The sequence below is a fragment of the Equus caballus genome, chromosome 19 (assembly GCF_041296265.1).
Source record: "Equus caballus isolate H_3958 breed thoroughbred chromosome 19, TB-T2T, whole genome shotgun sequence".
Lineage (NCBI taxonomy): Eukaryota > Metazoa > Chordata > Mammalia > Perissodactyla > Equidae > Equus > Equus caballus.
In genome coordinates, this window is record NC_091702.1 from 17,530,088 (window position 1) to 17,546,732 (window position 16,645).

At 38.2% G+C, this 16,645-nt stretch overlaps 1 protein-coding gene across 14 annotated transcripts in view; it reads right to left on the reverse strand.

Moving 5' to 3' along the window:
* Positions 1 to 9,085: 9,085 nt before the first annotated feature.
* ZBBX (zinc finger B-box domain containing) overlaps positions 9,086 to 16,645 on the reverse strand; it is a 140,029-nt gene continuing 132,469 nt past the window's right edge. For all 14 annotated transcript variants that reach the window (XM_070242533.1, XM_023623253.2, XM_070242538.1 and 11 more), the window contains 2 exons: positions 12,528 to 12,666; positions 9,086 to 10,767 (listed from right to left, as the gene is read on the reverse strand). In XM_070242533.1, coding sequence (XP_070098634.1) covers positions 10,641 to 10,767; positions 12,528 to 12,666 — 266 coding nt within the window. In that variant the 3' untranslated portion in view covers positions 9,086 to 10,640. The remainder of the gene's footprint in view (positions 10,768 to 12,527; positions 12,667 to 16,645) is intronic.

Below are 16,645 nucleotides of genomic sequence, written 5' to 3' on the forward strand. Positions count from 1 at the left end.
TAATACTATTGATATAAATGAGGTGCCTCACAGAATTGTTTTGTGGGCAGATGATGATGATCACCTGATGATCCAAGTGGTAGCTAAGCCTACAGCCAAGGACAAAAAGGGCACATGCTAGATTTAGCATCCCCACCTGCCACCTCCCACGCACTAACAAAACTATATATTCCATCTTTTGAAGAAAAATCGCCCTGTAATGCTAGGAGTAAAAATATTATCGCATATCTAGATTTTGCTTTTGATATTCTATTTAACCACAAACTATTGAATATCTAATAGGTTCAAGACAATGTAGGAGACTAAAAAAATTTTCCTCCAGGAAACACGTTTTTAAGAATTAAACAATGACTTACCTATAATAATGCTATATTCTAATGAGATATTTTACCTCAAAACCCCTAGATCCAACCCTAGCACCTAAAGTTAAGATCTGGCTCATAAATCAATGGTAAACTACCTTTTAAAAGTTCACTGAAGTGGGAAGAAGTAGAAAGGGTGTGTTATAATAACACGTTGACCAACAGGCTCTGGAATTAGAAGGCCTTTTTTTTTTTTTTTTGTGAGGAAGATTAGCCCTGAGCTAACTACTGCCAATCCTCCTCTTTTTGCTGAGGAAGACTGGCCCTGAGCTAACATCCGTAACCATCTTCCTCTACTTTATATATGGGACGCCTACCACAGCATGGCTTTTTGCCAAGCGGTGCTATGTCTGCACCCAGGATCCCAACCGGCAAACCCCAGGCTGCTGAGAAGCTGAATATGCGAACTTAACAGCTGCACCACGGGGCCGGCCCCATGAAGGCCTATATTTGTAATCCAGCATCCTCACTTACTAGCCTGGGAACTTTGGGCACATTATTTAGTCATTTTGCCTCTGTTTCCTCACACATAAAATGGGGGCTACGAATAGTACTTACCATGTGGGGGGTTGTTGTGAAGCGATGAAAGATGCTTACAATACATTCTAGGTGCTCAATATATATTATGAAGTTACTGCTGACAGTTTTCCCTATCAACTGCTCTGTCTACAGACTTTTGCGAAGAAAACATTCCTTCATTCAATCAATATTCACTAATGAATAATGATATTCACTAATGACTGTTCTCTGTGCCAGACACACACTGGTACCATGGTTACGAGTGAGAGAGCCTGCGTTCAGAAAGCTTACATTCTAATGGAGGATCCTAGTACAAAGGTGAACAAATGCTTTCTGTAGAGTATTGAGGGAAAAGTTAATGTAGAAGGGGATAGAGTGAAGAGGTGTATGGCTTCTTTCGATATAGTGGCCAATGGAACTTCTCTGAGAGATATTTGAAGTGATGTCTGAAATTGAAGAGGGGGAGCCATGCAAGGATCTAGGGGGAAAGTGTTACAGAGGGAGAGTGAGTGCGAAGGTCCTAAAGCTAGAACCTCCTTGAGTTCAAACAGCTCTTAAAGCTAGAATCTTCTTGAGTCCAAACGGCAGCAAGCAGGCCAGTGGGCTCAGAGCAGGGTGAGCTCAAGGAAGACGGGCAGGCATTGAGGCCCTAGAGCTAGGTAGGGGCCTGATCACACGAGGCCTTTGTGGCCATTAGGAAACTCTGGCTTTAGTTCTAACTGGAACATGAGGCCAGTGGGGGAGTTTGCACTGTGGAGGCATGTAGCCTAGGCCGCCAAATTGGAGCAAGCAAACTTAACCACCACGCCACGGGGTCCGCCCCTGATCTTCATTTTTAAAAGACAACTCCAGCTGTTTCATGAAGTAGAGATCTTGGGTCAAGTTTGAGAGGAGTGAAGTGGGTTAGGTGGGAGTGGTGGAGGCAGTTAGATGGGGCAATTTTCAGGGTATATTTTAAGATGAAGTTAACAGGACTTACTGCAGAATGGACATGCAAGGGAAAGGAAGGTTCAAAGGTGACTCCTAGTGTCTTTGGCCCAAGCAATTAAGTAAACAGCCCTGTCACCTAAAAAATGGGGAACACCAAAGAGGAGCCAGTTTGTGAAGAAAAATTCACAGTTGTGTTTTGTGCATGTCAGTATCTTACTTTGGAGGTAAGGGGTGATTTTAAAGGTGAAATTATGTATTTCAGCTTGGAGACGAGCACTCAGAGTGTAGATATAAAGGAGGTCACAAGATTGTGCCCTGAGCACATTGACATTCAAAAGCTGGGAAAAGGAGAAGGAATTTCAGACAACACTGTGAAGGAGCACTCAGCAAGATAAAAAGGATATCAGGAGAGTGTGGTGTACCCAAGGATATGTGAAGAAGAGTTTTAAGGACCATGGAGTAGTCAACCACCTCAAACGATGCTGCGAGGCTAAGATGAGCTCTGAGAAATATGGAGGTCGCTACTGAGAAGAATATCACAATCAAGTGGTGAGAACAAGAGCCTAATTTCATAGGCAAAGAGAACACAGGAGGTGAGGAAATGGAAGTGGTGTATAGACATCCCTTTTGAGGAATTTACTATGGAAGGAACAAAAATGATTGCGAGGGGAATGGCTAAAGAGGATATGGGTTCAAAGATATCTATTTTTGAATGGAAGATATAACAGTACGCTGTCCCCACTCTAAGAGGAACTTTTGGATTGAACAAGAGATGGGAATTCTATCTCCTTTATAAACGAGTCTCCCACCAAATCTGGGGTGGTTATTTGTTCCAAGAAATTAGATAGTTAACCTGGATGTAAACTTTGCACAGTTGAGATTCCTTAAAGAAAATGAAAAAACACATTTCCTCTTCTGAGGTAACGGTTATGTTGACTGGTATTGTGGAATCAAGGAGAATAATTTCTCTAAATCTAATTGAACAACTGAAGCATTTCTAGTTTTACATTCTAGAACAGGAAATACCATGCAATAAAGAATTGGCCATTTGGTATGGTTATAGTTTATCATTTTTGTTTATAGAAAAATAAAATTTCATCTATTCAAAGAAGTCTCAGTGAATCAGAAACTTTAATTCATGAAAAGACAGAAAGTAATTTTTAGAAATATGGAAAATTGAGTCGAGACTGTTTTTGACTAGCTTTATGTCAAAATTGTCTTTTACATAATAGTGCAATGATGTGTTTCACTAATACCAACTAAATGTGTTTTTAATGATGTTATAATAAACCTAAAATCTTGAGAGGAGAGTGATGCTGTCAAAGTATAATTGTTTCAAACTTGCAGAATAAACCATGTACCCCCAGCACAATGTTTATTTGCAGATAAATGGCTCATTTTCACCTTGGCATTTATCTGATAGCGGAAGGAGAGATATCCTTATAAAGTTCCATTATCATTATCCCTATTTTAATCACAAGCATCTGGTTGAGGTTTAGTTTCTCTTCTATAAAGAAGAAAATGTGGCCATTTCAAGAACGAATCAAGGGGAATCTGTGTGAGACAGGCTTGAGCTCCCATCAGAATCATCTCGCCCTGGATGCTGGACAAGCCAAGGCAAGTCACCTGCCACGTTTGTAATACTACTTTTGAAAGTCTGCTGGGACCTCCAGAGAAACTTGCCCTGAGGGTAATTCGGTGTGAAATTTCCCTTCACAGCTGTCAAGTAGATCAGTCCTGGAAATGAAAAAGTGGCTATGATGAGGACATTAGAGAACAAAATTAGGACGAAGCTCCAGGTTACTCATTTCCAGCAATGGCTCTTTGAGAATGAAGTGATATTTACACTCGAGCCACATGTGAGAGAACCGCCTTTGAGGAGGTCTAGTGAGAGGACCTGCGTTTCAGGTTAATGCTGTGTGAGCCTGGAGGTACTACCTGAACTGTTCCCATACAGTCACGCTGGTCCTGATGTGCCACCAGCCCTTAATACCCTTTCCTGTACTGTCCCCCTCCTCACACCCATCCCAACATTTAGAACTCTGTCCTACAAACCTTCTCCCTTGACACTGAGTTTCTTCCCTGAGCGTCTTTCAGAGAAGTCTGTGGCATATCAGATCCACTTCACTTTTTAAAGACTACCTTAAATCATAGCCCTGGGCCTGCTGAGATACAGAGGCCATGTTTTACAAGAAATTGTTCTTCCCTCTCTCCACTTCCTCCCTCACCGTGGGCTGGCAACAATTGCTTGGGTCCCAACCCAGCCCTGGGTCCTCCTTAGGTTATCATGTTGTGTGGCTTGAAAAATATAAACTGGACAAAAACTTCTCTCTCTGGATTTAGAATTGAAAAACCAATTCAAGGGACTGAAACAGGTAGTTGTCTGAGTAGAACTGAGAGGAAGGCTATGAGGCAGTGAGAGGCCTGAATGAACCATAATAAATGAAATCCTTGGGCATAAGTGGAAATTATGGGTGAACACAAGACACCAGTCAGTAGGGGAAAAAATAGAGCTAATGCTCCCCAAAAAGCAAGAACCTATGAGCATCCACAGCCACCCTGAAGGAGAGCTGCCTCAGGTCCAGGAAGCCTCAATTCCTGTGAAGTCAACTCTTCTCTAGTTCCTGTTCTTGGATTTTTACACAACTCTACTTATCACTAAAATAAACGCACTTTACTTTCAGTATCTTGAGTGGGTTTCCGTACTTGAAGAAAAAAATATCTTACTAGAAGTCAGGAATATAGACAGCTGCCTAATGTTGGATAATTTTTGGATAACTTTCAGTGAATTGAAGAGGAGAAACTATCTTCTCTTTCCATGGTTCTCTGGAGTCTGGTCTTACAGCAAAGAGATGTAAATCTAGTCACTTATCTTAACAACATAACATTCTGTGAGAACATAAAGCTAAGAACATGGGCCTGAGAGGAGGCCCAGAGTTCTTCTAGGACTCTAGGCCATAGATCTCCAACTTTTGTGGCAGAATTTTCTTCAACCTTACAAATAACCTGATATAAAAAAATTCAAGCATAAAAGCTTTTGTTCAGCAATTCAGCCCCCGATCATATTCCTCCCCCAAATCAAGAAACCCTAAGAGTTCCCAGAACTCAGTTTGAAAGCAATTAATGTCCCATCTTATACATGGACTGTAAAGGATTTAAGCACTGCTATGTGAGACTGTAACCATGGGGTTTTATCTCTGAGACCATCTGTCATCTCTGGCTCTACTGTCCTAATCAATTTTCCTATAAGAAGAAACTATTTTATATTTGTTCTCTATGTATTCTTGTGAAAATTTGCAACATCACAGGTTTCAAAATACCCTAACATTGGAACATTCATTTGATGTAAATATTTCATACCGTAGTATTTTTAACAGAGTGTATTGAAAGTCTTTGCCAAAGCAGATTGAGTTTGGACATCAGCCCAGAGACTGAACTTTAAAGAGAAGTCCTAAGGTGAAAACTTGAAGCTGAATAATGATGAGGTCTATGTTTGCGTAACTAAAGTATGTCTTTCAGACTAAAAAAGAGGAATGGTCCATGTAAGAAATTGAGTGATTTAAGTCTAAAGGTGTCTCTTAAATTTGACTTATTTAAATCTCAAAATGTTGGTTTCTACCACATATTTCCAACCACATTAACTTCAAAATGCATATATTCTGAAAGCAAGCAGCTGTGGATCAGTACTGAGGATAACGTGACAGGCTAGGATAGAGACACCAGTTGCCTTCAGTATCCGCTCTCCCCATATTCCCCGGCAACACAACCCCAATTTTATTCTGAGCAGCAATGTGCCCCCTTAAGCAACTACATTTCCAAATTCCTTTGCATCTAGACTTGGCTAAGTTCTGGCCAATAAGATGTAAGCGGAAGTGATATGTGAGACTTCCAGGAAGACTGGTTTACAGGAAGCTGCCTCAGCTGGGAGGTACCTATTTCGCTCTCCCCACTTTTCCCCTTCTTGATGACTTGAACCCAGATTGTGATGGCTGGAGATCTACAACCATCTTGGATGATGAGGTGACCCAGAGGATGGAAACAACATAGTAAGAGGTAGTTACCATACTAACTCTTGACTGCCTACTCCCAGACTTTACATACAAGAGAAATAAACTTCTATGTTATTCCATGGTTATTTGGTGTTAATTGATTCAGTAGACTCACTTACAAGGTATTCTTCCAGGGTTATGGCATAGGTGATCAGAAGAGAAAGTAAATGTGATGAGTACTTTTGAAAAGCAAAATGGGCATCTGTTCATCTCCCACCTGCACCTGCAGGTCTCATTTAATAAGTCCAGAAGCTGTTTTAGAACAGTGACATTGTTTAAATAAACAATAACAAAACTGTTATCCTATAAAAATATGACAATTACCTAAAAAAATGTGAAATTATATCAAAATTTACCCTAAAACATCACTTTCATATTTATGTTGAATATATAAGGTTTGGTTAATTGTAAAATAGGGAGGAAGTACATTTCCCCTCTTGGAAATCTTTCTAAGCATTTGCATTTAGAATAATGTATACTTGTTTTCTGGATAGAAAGCAGTACATATAGTTTCCTTCTAGAAGTAAGAGCACATAGACAGCCCTTTCAGAACTATCTTTCCATAACTGTTAGTGTCTATAAGTATTTGAAAAAAGATACAGAAGATAACTCCATCAATCAATTAATTCTTTTCATTTTAAACATAACTGTCACTTCATGGAGAACATTAGGAATATCCTCTCCTTTCCCTTAACTATGGAAGGCATTTGCATTAAAAGAGGAGAATTTTTATTTCCTTAGAGTTAATCTATGCCTCCTGGTTATTCCTCAGCTCAAGTCATAATCCTGTTTGCAACATCATAATCATTTACCCAGCAAACAATCAGGGTGTCACTAACAAAGAATTATGACTTTAGGTGGGGGATAAACTACAGGCACAGATGAACTCTGAGGAAATAAAGATTGCTTTCATGCAAATGTGGCTAGTAATAAATAACCAGGGATGAAAATTATGATGAAATAGAATATCCTATAAAAACAGATTTGGGGAGGTATAAACAGTATGTTTTTAAAATGTCTCCTCTCTGGAAGTATGAAGCACGGCGTGTTTATAAAGTACCAGAGCAATTTTAATATTTAAAAACTCTGAATTTGCACATGATAGAAGAAATATATAAAAATAGGGAAGAATGTTTCAGAAAGATTTTTAATAAAATAAATTTACGTATTTAGGTTGCAACATAAATACTAGCTTTATACATCTTTCAATCTAATTGTCCAACTCACTAAAAGTATTCTCCACTTTTAATATTGAGTGATTTTTGTGGACCATTTATGTCAACTTGATCCTAAATTCATTAATGGATCCATCCATTAATTTGTCTGTATGTTCAATGATTGTAGATTAAAGTTATAAAAGTCATGATAATAAGCATGGCACAGCACATTCCAGTTCCAAATGTACTTTTGCGTTCATTACTGCATTTGATTCTCCCAACATCCCTTTGAGCTAAGTAAAATCAATATTGTTTTTGTCATTTCATGATGAGGAAACACATTCAAATAAGTGATCTGCCAGTTAGTAAATAGTGTAAACTGATATTCTGTGCTTCTCTCACTACATGTGTCATACTGTCTCCCCTTGGGAAGAGACAGCTTATCAGTTGCATCCTGAACATTCATTCATTCATTTATTCATTCATTACTAATGACCAGCCAGTCTGAGCTCAGCATATGCTAGGGGCCAAGTGTACAGTGCTGAACAAATAGACATAATCCATGCTATACCGAAATTCACAGTATGGTTGAGAGACACACCTTCAAAAAATACACAAATATGTTAATAACTATAAGTGCTATGAAGTAAAAAGTAGGATGACATGAGAAAGAAGATAGGAAATGGGGCAAGGGGAGTTAATTTAGATAAAACTTAGAGGAATCTCATTGAGAAGGTACAGTCTGAGACCTTAGAAATGAGAAATAGCATGCGGCCAAAATCAAGATGAGATAAGCTTTACTCAAGATCTTTCCAACAAATGAATCATAGGGACAAAGAGAAATGTTTTTTCTGAACCTTCTGCATCAAGGCATTATTTAAAATATCCCAGTGCCCTATTACAGAGAGAGAGCCATTTTGTGACATTCATTGTTGTGTTGTGTGACATACTCAGAGTGTGCAAGATGTCAATGACTTCAATGAACGTCAAACAACATATTAAAAGTATAAACTATAATGTCAATTTGTTTTCATCATGCGTATGTCCAGAGCCATAAAATTATAGCATTTCATATGGCTGTTACACCACCAAACTACTAAATCTCAACATGCATGGAAAGTCATGTGATCTTTTGTCAGATAGTTGCTAGAGACACACTGCTAACTCTAGTACTAGGAATATGGCGGTGATTCCTCTGGACTGTCTGAAATTCTCTCAACTCCACAGTCAGAACTAGGTGCATGCCTTTGAGATTTTAAGCTTGAGCTTCAAAATGAGAGAACACATTGAAGCTGCTTCAGGCAAAGGCTCTAATCCTATTTAGTTCTTATCTCCTCGTTAGACTAATGGCAAAGGAATTAAGGAAATTTTCTAAATGTGTGGTTACGAGAAGCAAATAAAGGCAAAAGGGGGTCTACTTTGCTCTGCCACAGGGGACCCTCATATTTAATTCTGAAGTCATATTGGAAGTCAAATGACAATGTCAATAGTACACTCCTTATCTCAAAGTCTTGCCAGAAATGCACTGATGACACTAATTATCAGCTTAACTTTTGTTTAAAAATTCTTACATTGTAAAAGGTAATGGCATCTTCTGAAATCTCTTTCTGAGCTAGCTCATAAAAGACTCAAGCTATGACTGAATACACTGAAGAAATAATAGTGGTCCTACTTCCCTAACAAGAATAGGGCAACACTCCCTTCCACTTTGTTTAAGAAACACACTGGAGTTTTATAAATTGTACCCAGAGAAACAATTTTCTTCTTCATCAGAAGGGAAAAGAAAGATGCCTTAGAGCAAAAGAGGGTAGGGAGAGTCAAGAAACTTTAAACTTGAGCAGACATGCTGGAAAGGAAAATAAGATCTTTTCCTATCCTAAGAGGTGAACAGCAAGCCCCATTTTAACTACAGATACTAAAATTCAGAAAGCTAGCAGCCTCAGGACGGGATGCCAGAGGGCTTTTGACACAAATGATGAAGCTTCAAGGGTGACTCACCCTCTTCTCTGTGGGATTGTGACAGAGGAAGTGCTAAGAGGATGGTAAAAATAATTGAGGAGTCACACTCTTAATTTTAAGGTATTTATTTCTTTTGAAAATTCTGATAATATGATTGGCTTTTCTGATTGCTTATTGTTCACTTATGTTAATCATTTTTAACAAAGAGCATTTTTATATTAAAAGATATAGAAATGGCCATAGGTCTCTTCATCATTTTCTAGCATCAGTAGAGGACGTGGGTATGATGCCAATACAATTTACTGACGCAATGGACAAAGTATCAAAGATAAATTTACACTAAACCACCATCAGTCTTGTAAAAGGGATTACTACCCAGAATTATGGAGACGACAAAAGAGTTTGAACGCTAAGATATGACTATGCTGTGGTGATGGCATAACCAACCCGCAGGGATGTTTTTCTAAGTCAACAAATTCCTTAAGAGGTAATTGTCTTAAAATGTCACAAAGTGACATCTATAAAAGTATCCCCCCCATGTCTTCTTCTGCTCTTTTTTAAGCCCTTGAATTACAAGATCATGTAAAACCTTGACCACCACCGACCCCACGATCTATTACTACCCAGGACTAGCAAAACTCTTCCAAGTGTGTTATTTTCTTTGGCTGTCACAATGGTCCTTCAAACTGACTGTAGTAGTCATGGTTCTCCAGAGAAACAGAGCCAATTGTGGAGGCTAGCAAATCCAAAATCTATGGGCAGCCCAGGAGGCTGGAGGCCCAGGGAAGAGCTGATGTTGCTGTTTGAGTCCCAAGGCAGTCTGAAAGCAGAATTCCTTCTTCCTTGGAGTCCTTCAGTCTTTTTCTATTAAGGCCTTCAAACTGATGGGATGAGACCCTACCCACATTGTGGAGGGCAATCTGCTTTACTCAAAGTCTATTGATTTAAATGTTAATCTCATCTAAAAACTATCTTTGCAGAAACATCTAGAATAATGTTTGGCCAAATATCTGGGTACCATACCCTAGTCAAGTTGACACACAAAATTAACCATCGTACTGACTCACCCAAAATAAAACTCTTTTGGGGCCTTTTCCATGTTTTACTAGAACAGAGAATTACAAGTATTACAACCACTTTATTTAGGTTCCTCTTTTTCTCTTCTAGCAGCAACTTTTGAAGCTACCAGAACTTCTATAAATGTCAAAAACACTAACAGAAAAGAAAACTGTAATTACCAAAGTAAAAAATGGATGCCAAGCACAATTAATGCTACTGCCAAATATGACTTGGCCATCAAACATACCCTCTTATTGATGACATAATTATTTAAAATATAATTTAACAATTAAATATCACTTCAAATGTAATCATGTTCTATCCTATGGTAGATTCTAGAGACACAGCTATAACTGTTATTTTTTAAAATTCACCAAATTTTACTAATATGATCTGCAATATAGATTAGTGTTTGACATATAATATATCATTTGGAAGAAAAATCCCTTAAACTTATAATTTCAGTAACTTTTATTAGTCTGTAAACCTGGAAATATCAGAGACATTAATAATCAAGATCTCTTGGACAGGTAATCACTTGGTTGCATTTTCAGTTGTTTGTTTTACTCTGGGTGTAAAATGGAAACAGTAATGAGCAAATATCCTTAAGTACTCTTTGACCATGGAAGTGTGATGACATGTTGCTTGTCAAGGAAATCTTCTTCCTCCTCATCTGTGCTGCTCTCAGAAAGTGTCAGCGAAGACTGAATTTCGGTATCTTTTTCAGAAGAGCTGGAAATACATTGAAAGATCAATACACAATATACAGAACCAAGTTTCAACTCTTCAATTATCTTCTGATCAATACTCCATACATTGAAGTCATTGGAGACAGGCAGATATGAGCAGGCCATCTCAGACCGGGGCCATCATTTTCAATGTGTCCAATATACCAAGCCTCCTTTTAATGAAAAATTATCATCATTCTCCCTCTCCCAAGAAATGAAGCCACAGTGGAACCAAGGAGAGAAGATTTTATGGTCTCTGGTTGTGTCTTTCATTAATGATTCAGAAGGCACTTCAGAAACTTGCAGAGCCTCAGGGTCATCATTAAGAACATTCATCATTACCTTCACTGTTTAATACAATCCCAATGAACAGACTGCCAGATAAATCACCTCTTTTGTGTACAGTAAATTAGGACGTTGTGGATAGCCAGTGAAGATAGGTCGAAACCAAAATTAATGACAGCAATTATTTGTTTTATTTTGTTGTGTTTCATTGTGGAGGGGAGCGGTGGAACCTCTAGCACACAGGTGTCTGGAGTTTGGGAAGAGGCAGCGTGGGCGAACAGAGAGGAGCCTGCATAATTTCAGATTCTTTGGTACAAGTTATCTAGATTTTCAGCCCATGTACGCCACTAAATAATATAAAATACTTCACCCCGTGATGGATATAACTGCTCTTTGAGTCCTTTTTTATCCCCAACACAGGCTAAACCAGCAGTTCTTTAAACTCTGGTCTGTGGACCAGTGTATATCCGTGATAGAAAATTTTCCCTGGTCTAAGAAGAGAAGAGAAAATAAGGACTTTTTCATGATATTTTTAATTTTAAAGCTCTGTTAGAATGTTCCCCTTATACTTTTAATATTAAATGTCCTTTCTTTAATGAAACAATGGTGAGAGGATGTGGAAGGTTTAGTTACTTTGTTTTTAATGACATTTTAAAGGAAAAGATAGCAACTTTACATTGATCCCTCTTTTTTAAAAATGTAAGTGGCGTTAGAAATGCAAAAATCCAAGAACCACAGCTAAACGGTTTCCTCTTTCAGAAAGGCAGACTAAGAGACTCTTGATTCCCTTTTACTGCAATATTAGACTAGAAACGAAAGGAATTTACAATCCAATGGATTTTTATTTTACATTTATGTTAGTCCTTCTAGAAGGGACCCTTCTCCTCCTTTTTCAAGAAATGCAAGTATGTCAATAGTAGTCTGACATGGTAGACTACTTTTCTGAAGCATTTATTAGTATAACCTATGTTCCTTATAAACCGATCAGCATCCCTAAATGTTCTCATCTTTTGTGAGGAAAGAATGAAATGATACAGATTAAATACCCTATCATTAACAATCTAGACTCGATTTCAAGAAAGAAACTTCTCAATATTCTATTCTGAAAACTTTATTACTTTACGATTTCATTAATGCATATTTATGGAACTTATTAGCTTAATTAATGCAAATAAGACAATTGTTTTTCAATATAAGAAGAAATGCTGAAGGATTATTAAATTCCAAATGTCTTTTCATTTTTCTGTCACACATTGTGCAGCAGAGAATTATCTCTTCACATTAAAGTAACACCCTCATAAGCCTTTTACTAAATCCTGATAATAGGTCAGCAAAGGACCCAAACATTTTACAAAGAATGGCCATATAAAGTACACACATGAGGACAATTTTTCTTCATATAGTAAAGATAACTAGTTGGCGCTTGTCAAAATTTTTACTGTCTACTCTCTTTACATATAAGCTGCAGGCCTAACCTACCTCAGGTCCTCATCTCCACAGGCACCCCTCGCACGTGAGGTCTTAAGGAAATCCAGGGTAGTCTGACTTACATTCAGCGAATTGTTGTTGAAGGCTGCTAACTCTTCTGAGGTTAGGCAGTGAAGTTTTTCTGAAGGATCTGAAACATTTTATTTCATGCATTGTCAGCACATAAATTCAAGAAACAAATGCACAGCACATGGTGCTGAAAGTTTATCCAGAGGAAACTACAAGCAGCATGAGGAAAGTGAGCACAGATTTTTAATCATCACTCAATTTTCTAATGTCTGTGGGGTGGGCAGAGTGTGAGGTAAATTTGATCTGAGATTCCAAATTAGAGTCTGGATATCAAATCACTTTAATCATGTAGATTTTTTTTTGGTAAATTCCCCAATTTTTTTTTTTCAGTTTAATAGAGATATAATTGACATGCAACATTGTGTAAATTTAAGGTGTAAAATGTGTTGATTTGATACACTCAAATATGGCAAAATGATTACCACCACAGCATTAGCTAACATCTCTATCACATCACACAATTACCATTTCTTTTTTGTGGTGAGAACATTTAAGATCTACTCTCTTAGCAACTTTCAAGTATGCAATAGAATATTATTAACTATAATCATTATGCTGTATATTAGATTCCCAGGACTCATTCACCTTATAACTGGATGTTCGTTCTCTTTGAACATCTCCCCTTCTCCCCGACCCCCCAGGCCCCAGCAACCACCATTCCAGTCTCTGTTTCTGTGAGTGAGTTCAGCTTTTTTTAGATTCCACACATAAGTGATACTACATGGTATACATTATACTTAAGAAAAATGTCAAATGTCCTGAGAATTCACAAAATTCCAAAGAAAATCAAGTGATCTTCTTTAAAGTTTGAATAGTGCACAACTCAACTTGTCTGAGTGTTAACCACTTTATTATCTCTTTTGCCTTCTAAGAAATAAAAGCTTTACCCCAACACAGTCTGAGGCAAAGGTTAGTCTTGACAAAGCTGCCCTTTCTTTTTCTGCCTCCTTGCTTTGTTTGGGCAGAAAATAGCCATTTGTATGTGAAAGGGGGAAGCGTTGCCCTTCTCCTGGAGCTGGCCTATGAGTCTGCCTAGGTCAGGACAAAGAGTGCAAGTTAAGGAAGCAAATGCACAGGTGACTTAATGATTGTTTGACTTTACCATGGTGTGAAAGCAGTACATACTCAGTAGAAACTACACTTTGAATTTTGAATTTTGATCTTTTCCCAGGCTAAGGATCCTCTCTTGTGATGCCGGGAAGCAGCCGTGAGCCGCAGCTCCCAGTTAGCCATGTGTTTACGAGGGTAAACAACTCATACGCTTCCAACCATTCTGTTCCCAGACAACCATTCTGTTGTTCACGTTCAGCACATTGTTTAATAAACTACATGAGATATTCAACACTTTACTATAAAATAGGCTTTGCGTTATAAGATTATGCCCAACTGTAGGCTAACGTAATTGTTCTGAGCACATTTAAGGGAGGCTAGGCTAAGCTATGATCTTTAGTAGGCTAGGTATATTAAATGCATTTTCAACTTACAATATTTTCAACTTATGATGGATTTATTACTACGTAATCCCATCATAAGTTGATGAAGATCTGTATAAGCAAACATATCTTTATATAAACTACCAATACGTCAAGTATAATAATAAATATGATTACTGTATTAATGCCTTCTTTTTGTCATTGACAAAGTTGCAACAGCCATCGAACTTATACATAAGATTATGCCATGATGACTTTACAACTGTTAAAATTACTGGGTGCTATTCTTTCCTTCACTCTTATGAAAGTGCCAAGTAAATAGCCTCCTGATTAGAAGGACCAAACACCAAACTACATGCATTCTACACTTTACTGGAGAGTTGGGTTTTTTTTAGTACTTAGTGTTAACTGGAAGTCTTTGAGCAAGCAGATTTCTCTTCTCAAAGTAACTTAGATTATCACTCCTGCTGCAAGAAGGCTTCGATACATTTACAACCGGAAGTGCCCTTTAAATTATTTATCCCAGTGACTTTCAAATTACGATACACCGATAAATTCGGTACTCAGAGATGAGGCTCCTGCTCCCACCACCCCAAAGCAATCAAGACAGCTTAACTTGGTCTCATTTAACTTTGGGAGCTCTATAGAAGATTAATTTTGGGAAAAACCAGATTCCTCAGCCAGCATTTTTGTTCAGTTCCCACTTGTGGGAGATTAGGAAACTGAAGGCCCACAGGAGATCGGTAATTTGTTGAAATTCACACAACCACATAGTAGAAGAACTGGAATTAGACCAGAGCTCTTTTAGTTCACCGATATCACCAATAACTATGCTCCAGGATCTAATTCTTTAGCTTTAGGCTACTATCTTCTCTGCTATTTTTCCACAAGGTAAAAGAAGATAGTTATGCAAATACCTTAACATGCCCCAATGACAGGGAACGTTACCCGTTGGAAAGTAGTCAGTTCAGGCTTTGGAAAATCTAGAGTAGAACTACAGTAATGAAACCCAATAGCGGTGCTTAGACCTAAAGAATACCACCAGGAGAGGTATCCAACCTCTGTTAGCCTTTGAGTCCTCACTGAATGAGCACAGAGTTAATTCAGATTGTACAAACAGAATGGGGCTATTTTTGTATAACTGTTAATTCTCAAAGTTATATTTCAGAATACCTTGGGAAGTTAACAGGAGCAAAGGTGACATCACTTGATTTTCAAGGCACAGAAAAATAAAATTGCTTACAAAAACCTTATTGCAGGTTAGTGTTAAACCTAAAAGGCCAATTGTCCAAAAACTTAAGTCTCCTGATTTTTTTCACACAGGACTAGGGAAGACTGGATTGACATTTATACTGGAAATTTTACTTTATAACTGTCGAGTCAGTTTTCCATCCCTAGAGTAAGACTGTATGTTCTCGGATCATTGATGAATCTCTTAAATACAATAATAATGAATTAGACAAAGGGGGAAAGTTGACTAAAATGCAAAGTTCTAAGGTATATTTCTAAAACTCAAGTCATTTAAAACACATACATAAAACTTTATCCCACAGGGAAAGAACGCTCATATAAATAAAGAAAATGAAGGAAAGATGAAAGGAAGAACCAAAGAAACAGGTTAAAGATTTCAAAGAATGGAAACAAAGCAGATAGGTGATTTCCCAATAAGGAACCAAAAGGAAAAACAATGACGACAAAAATTTCTAAAGGACTATCTAGCGTAGCAACGGACAAATGATGTACAGATATTTAGGAAGTGTGACAACCAGGACACTCACCCTGTAACCTGTGAGCCCCACCCCAGCCCTCAGCCTCTTGTTTTCCTTTCCTTCCCTCTATCTTCCTTTTACCTTCACTCTGCCCGCATCTTCGCCCTTTCAAGTAGTCACAATAGTGATTTGAAGTAAGGATTTGGCAGTGAGACAAAGGAGTGGGGCCAACCTGCCTGGACTTGTGACTTGTGCCTGGCTCTTCTTTGCACCCAGGGGAGATGGGGGCAGTTTCTGCGCCGCCCAGAGCCTCAGTTACTGTATCCGCAAAGGGGAGATTAAGAGTAGCACCTGCCCCTACCACCTCCCAGGGTAGCTATGCAGAGCAAATGGAGCAACCTCATATCTAAAAACAAACAGTGACTATTATTACTCATTGAGTGGTTTCATATTCCTTATATCAGAATTTTTTTTTAATATGTTGACTTTCACTTGTATGCAGCACTCAGCTTTTTTCCTGAAATTCAAAGGCACAAAAGATTGCCATTCTAGCCCATTTTAACCTGACTGTCTTTACAAGAGTTATTTAGTTAATTTGCTAACTACAAATCCTGAATTGCCCTTTCACAGTTTAATATCTTACTCGATGGTCAACCTCTGAACAGAGGCTCTAACCACTCAGGAAGCCACTGCCTCACTATTTCACTTCACAGACAGCATGGCTACGTCTGCTAGGACTGGGGAGATTTTTATTCTTTTTTGTTTAAGAAAAAGTACTTTCCTCTCTTTAATTACCTGGCTCAGTTAACTACCTATGGACCCACCCAAACACAGGATTGCTGTGGGAATTTCAGGACCACAAAGACTCTTAAACCACAAATCAGAACAAGTTGGAAAC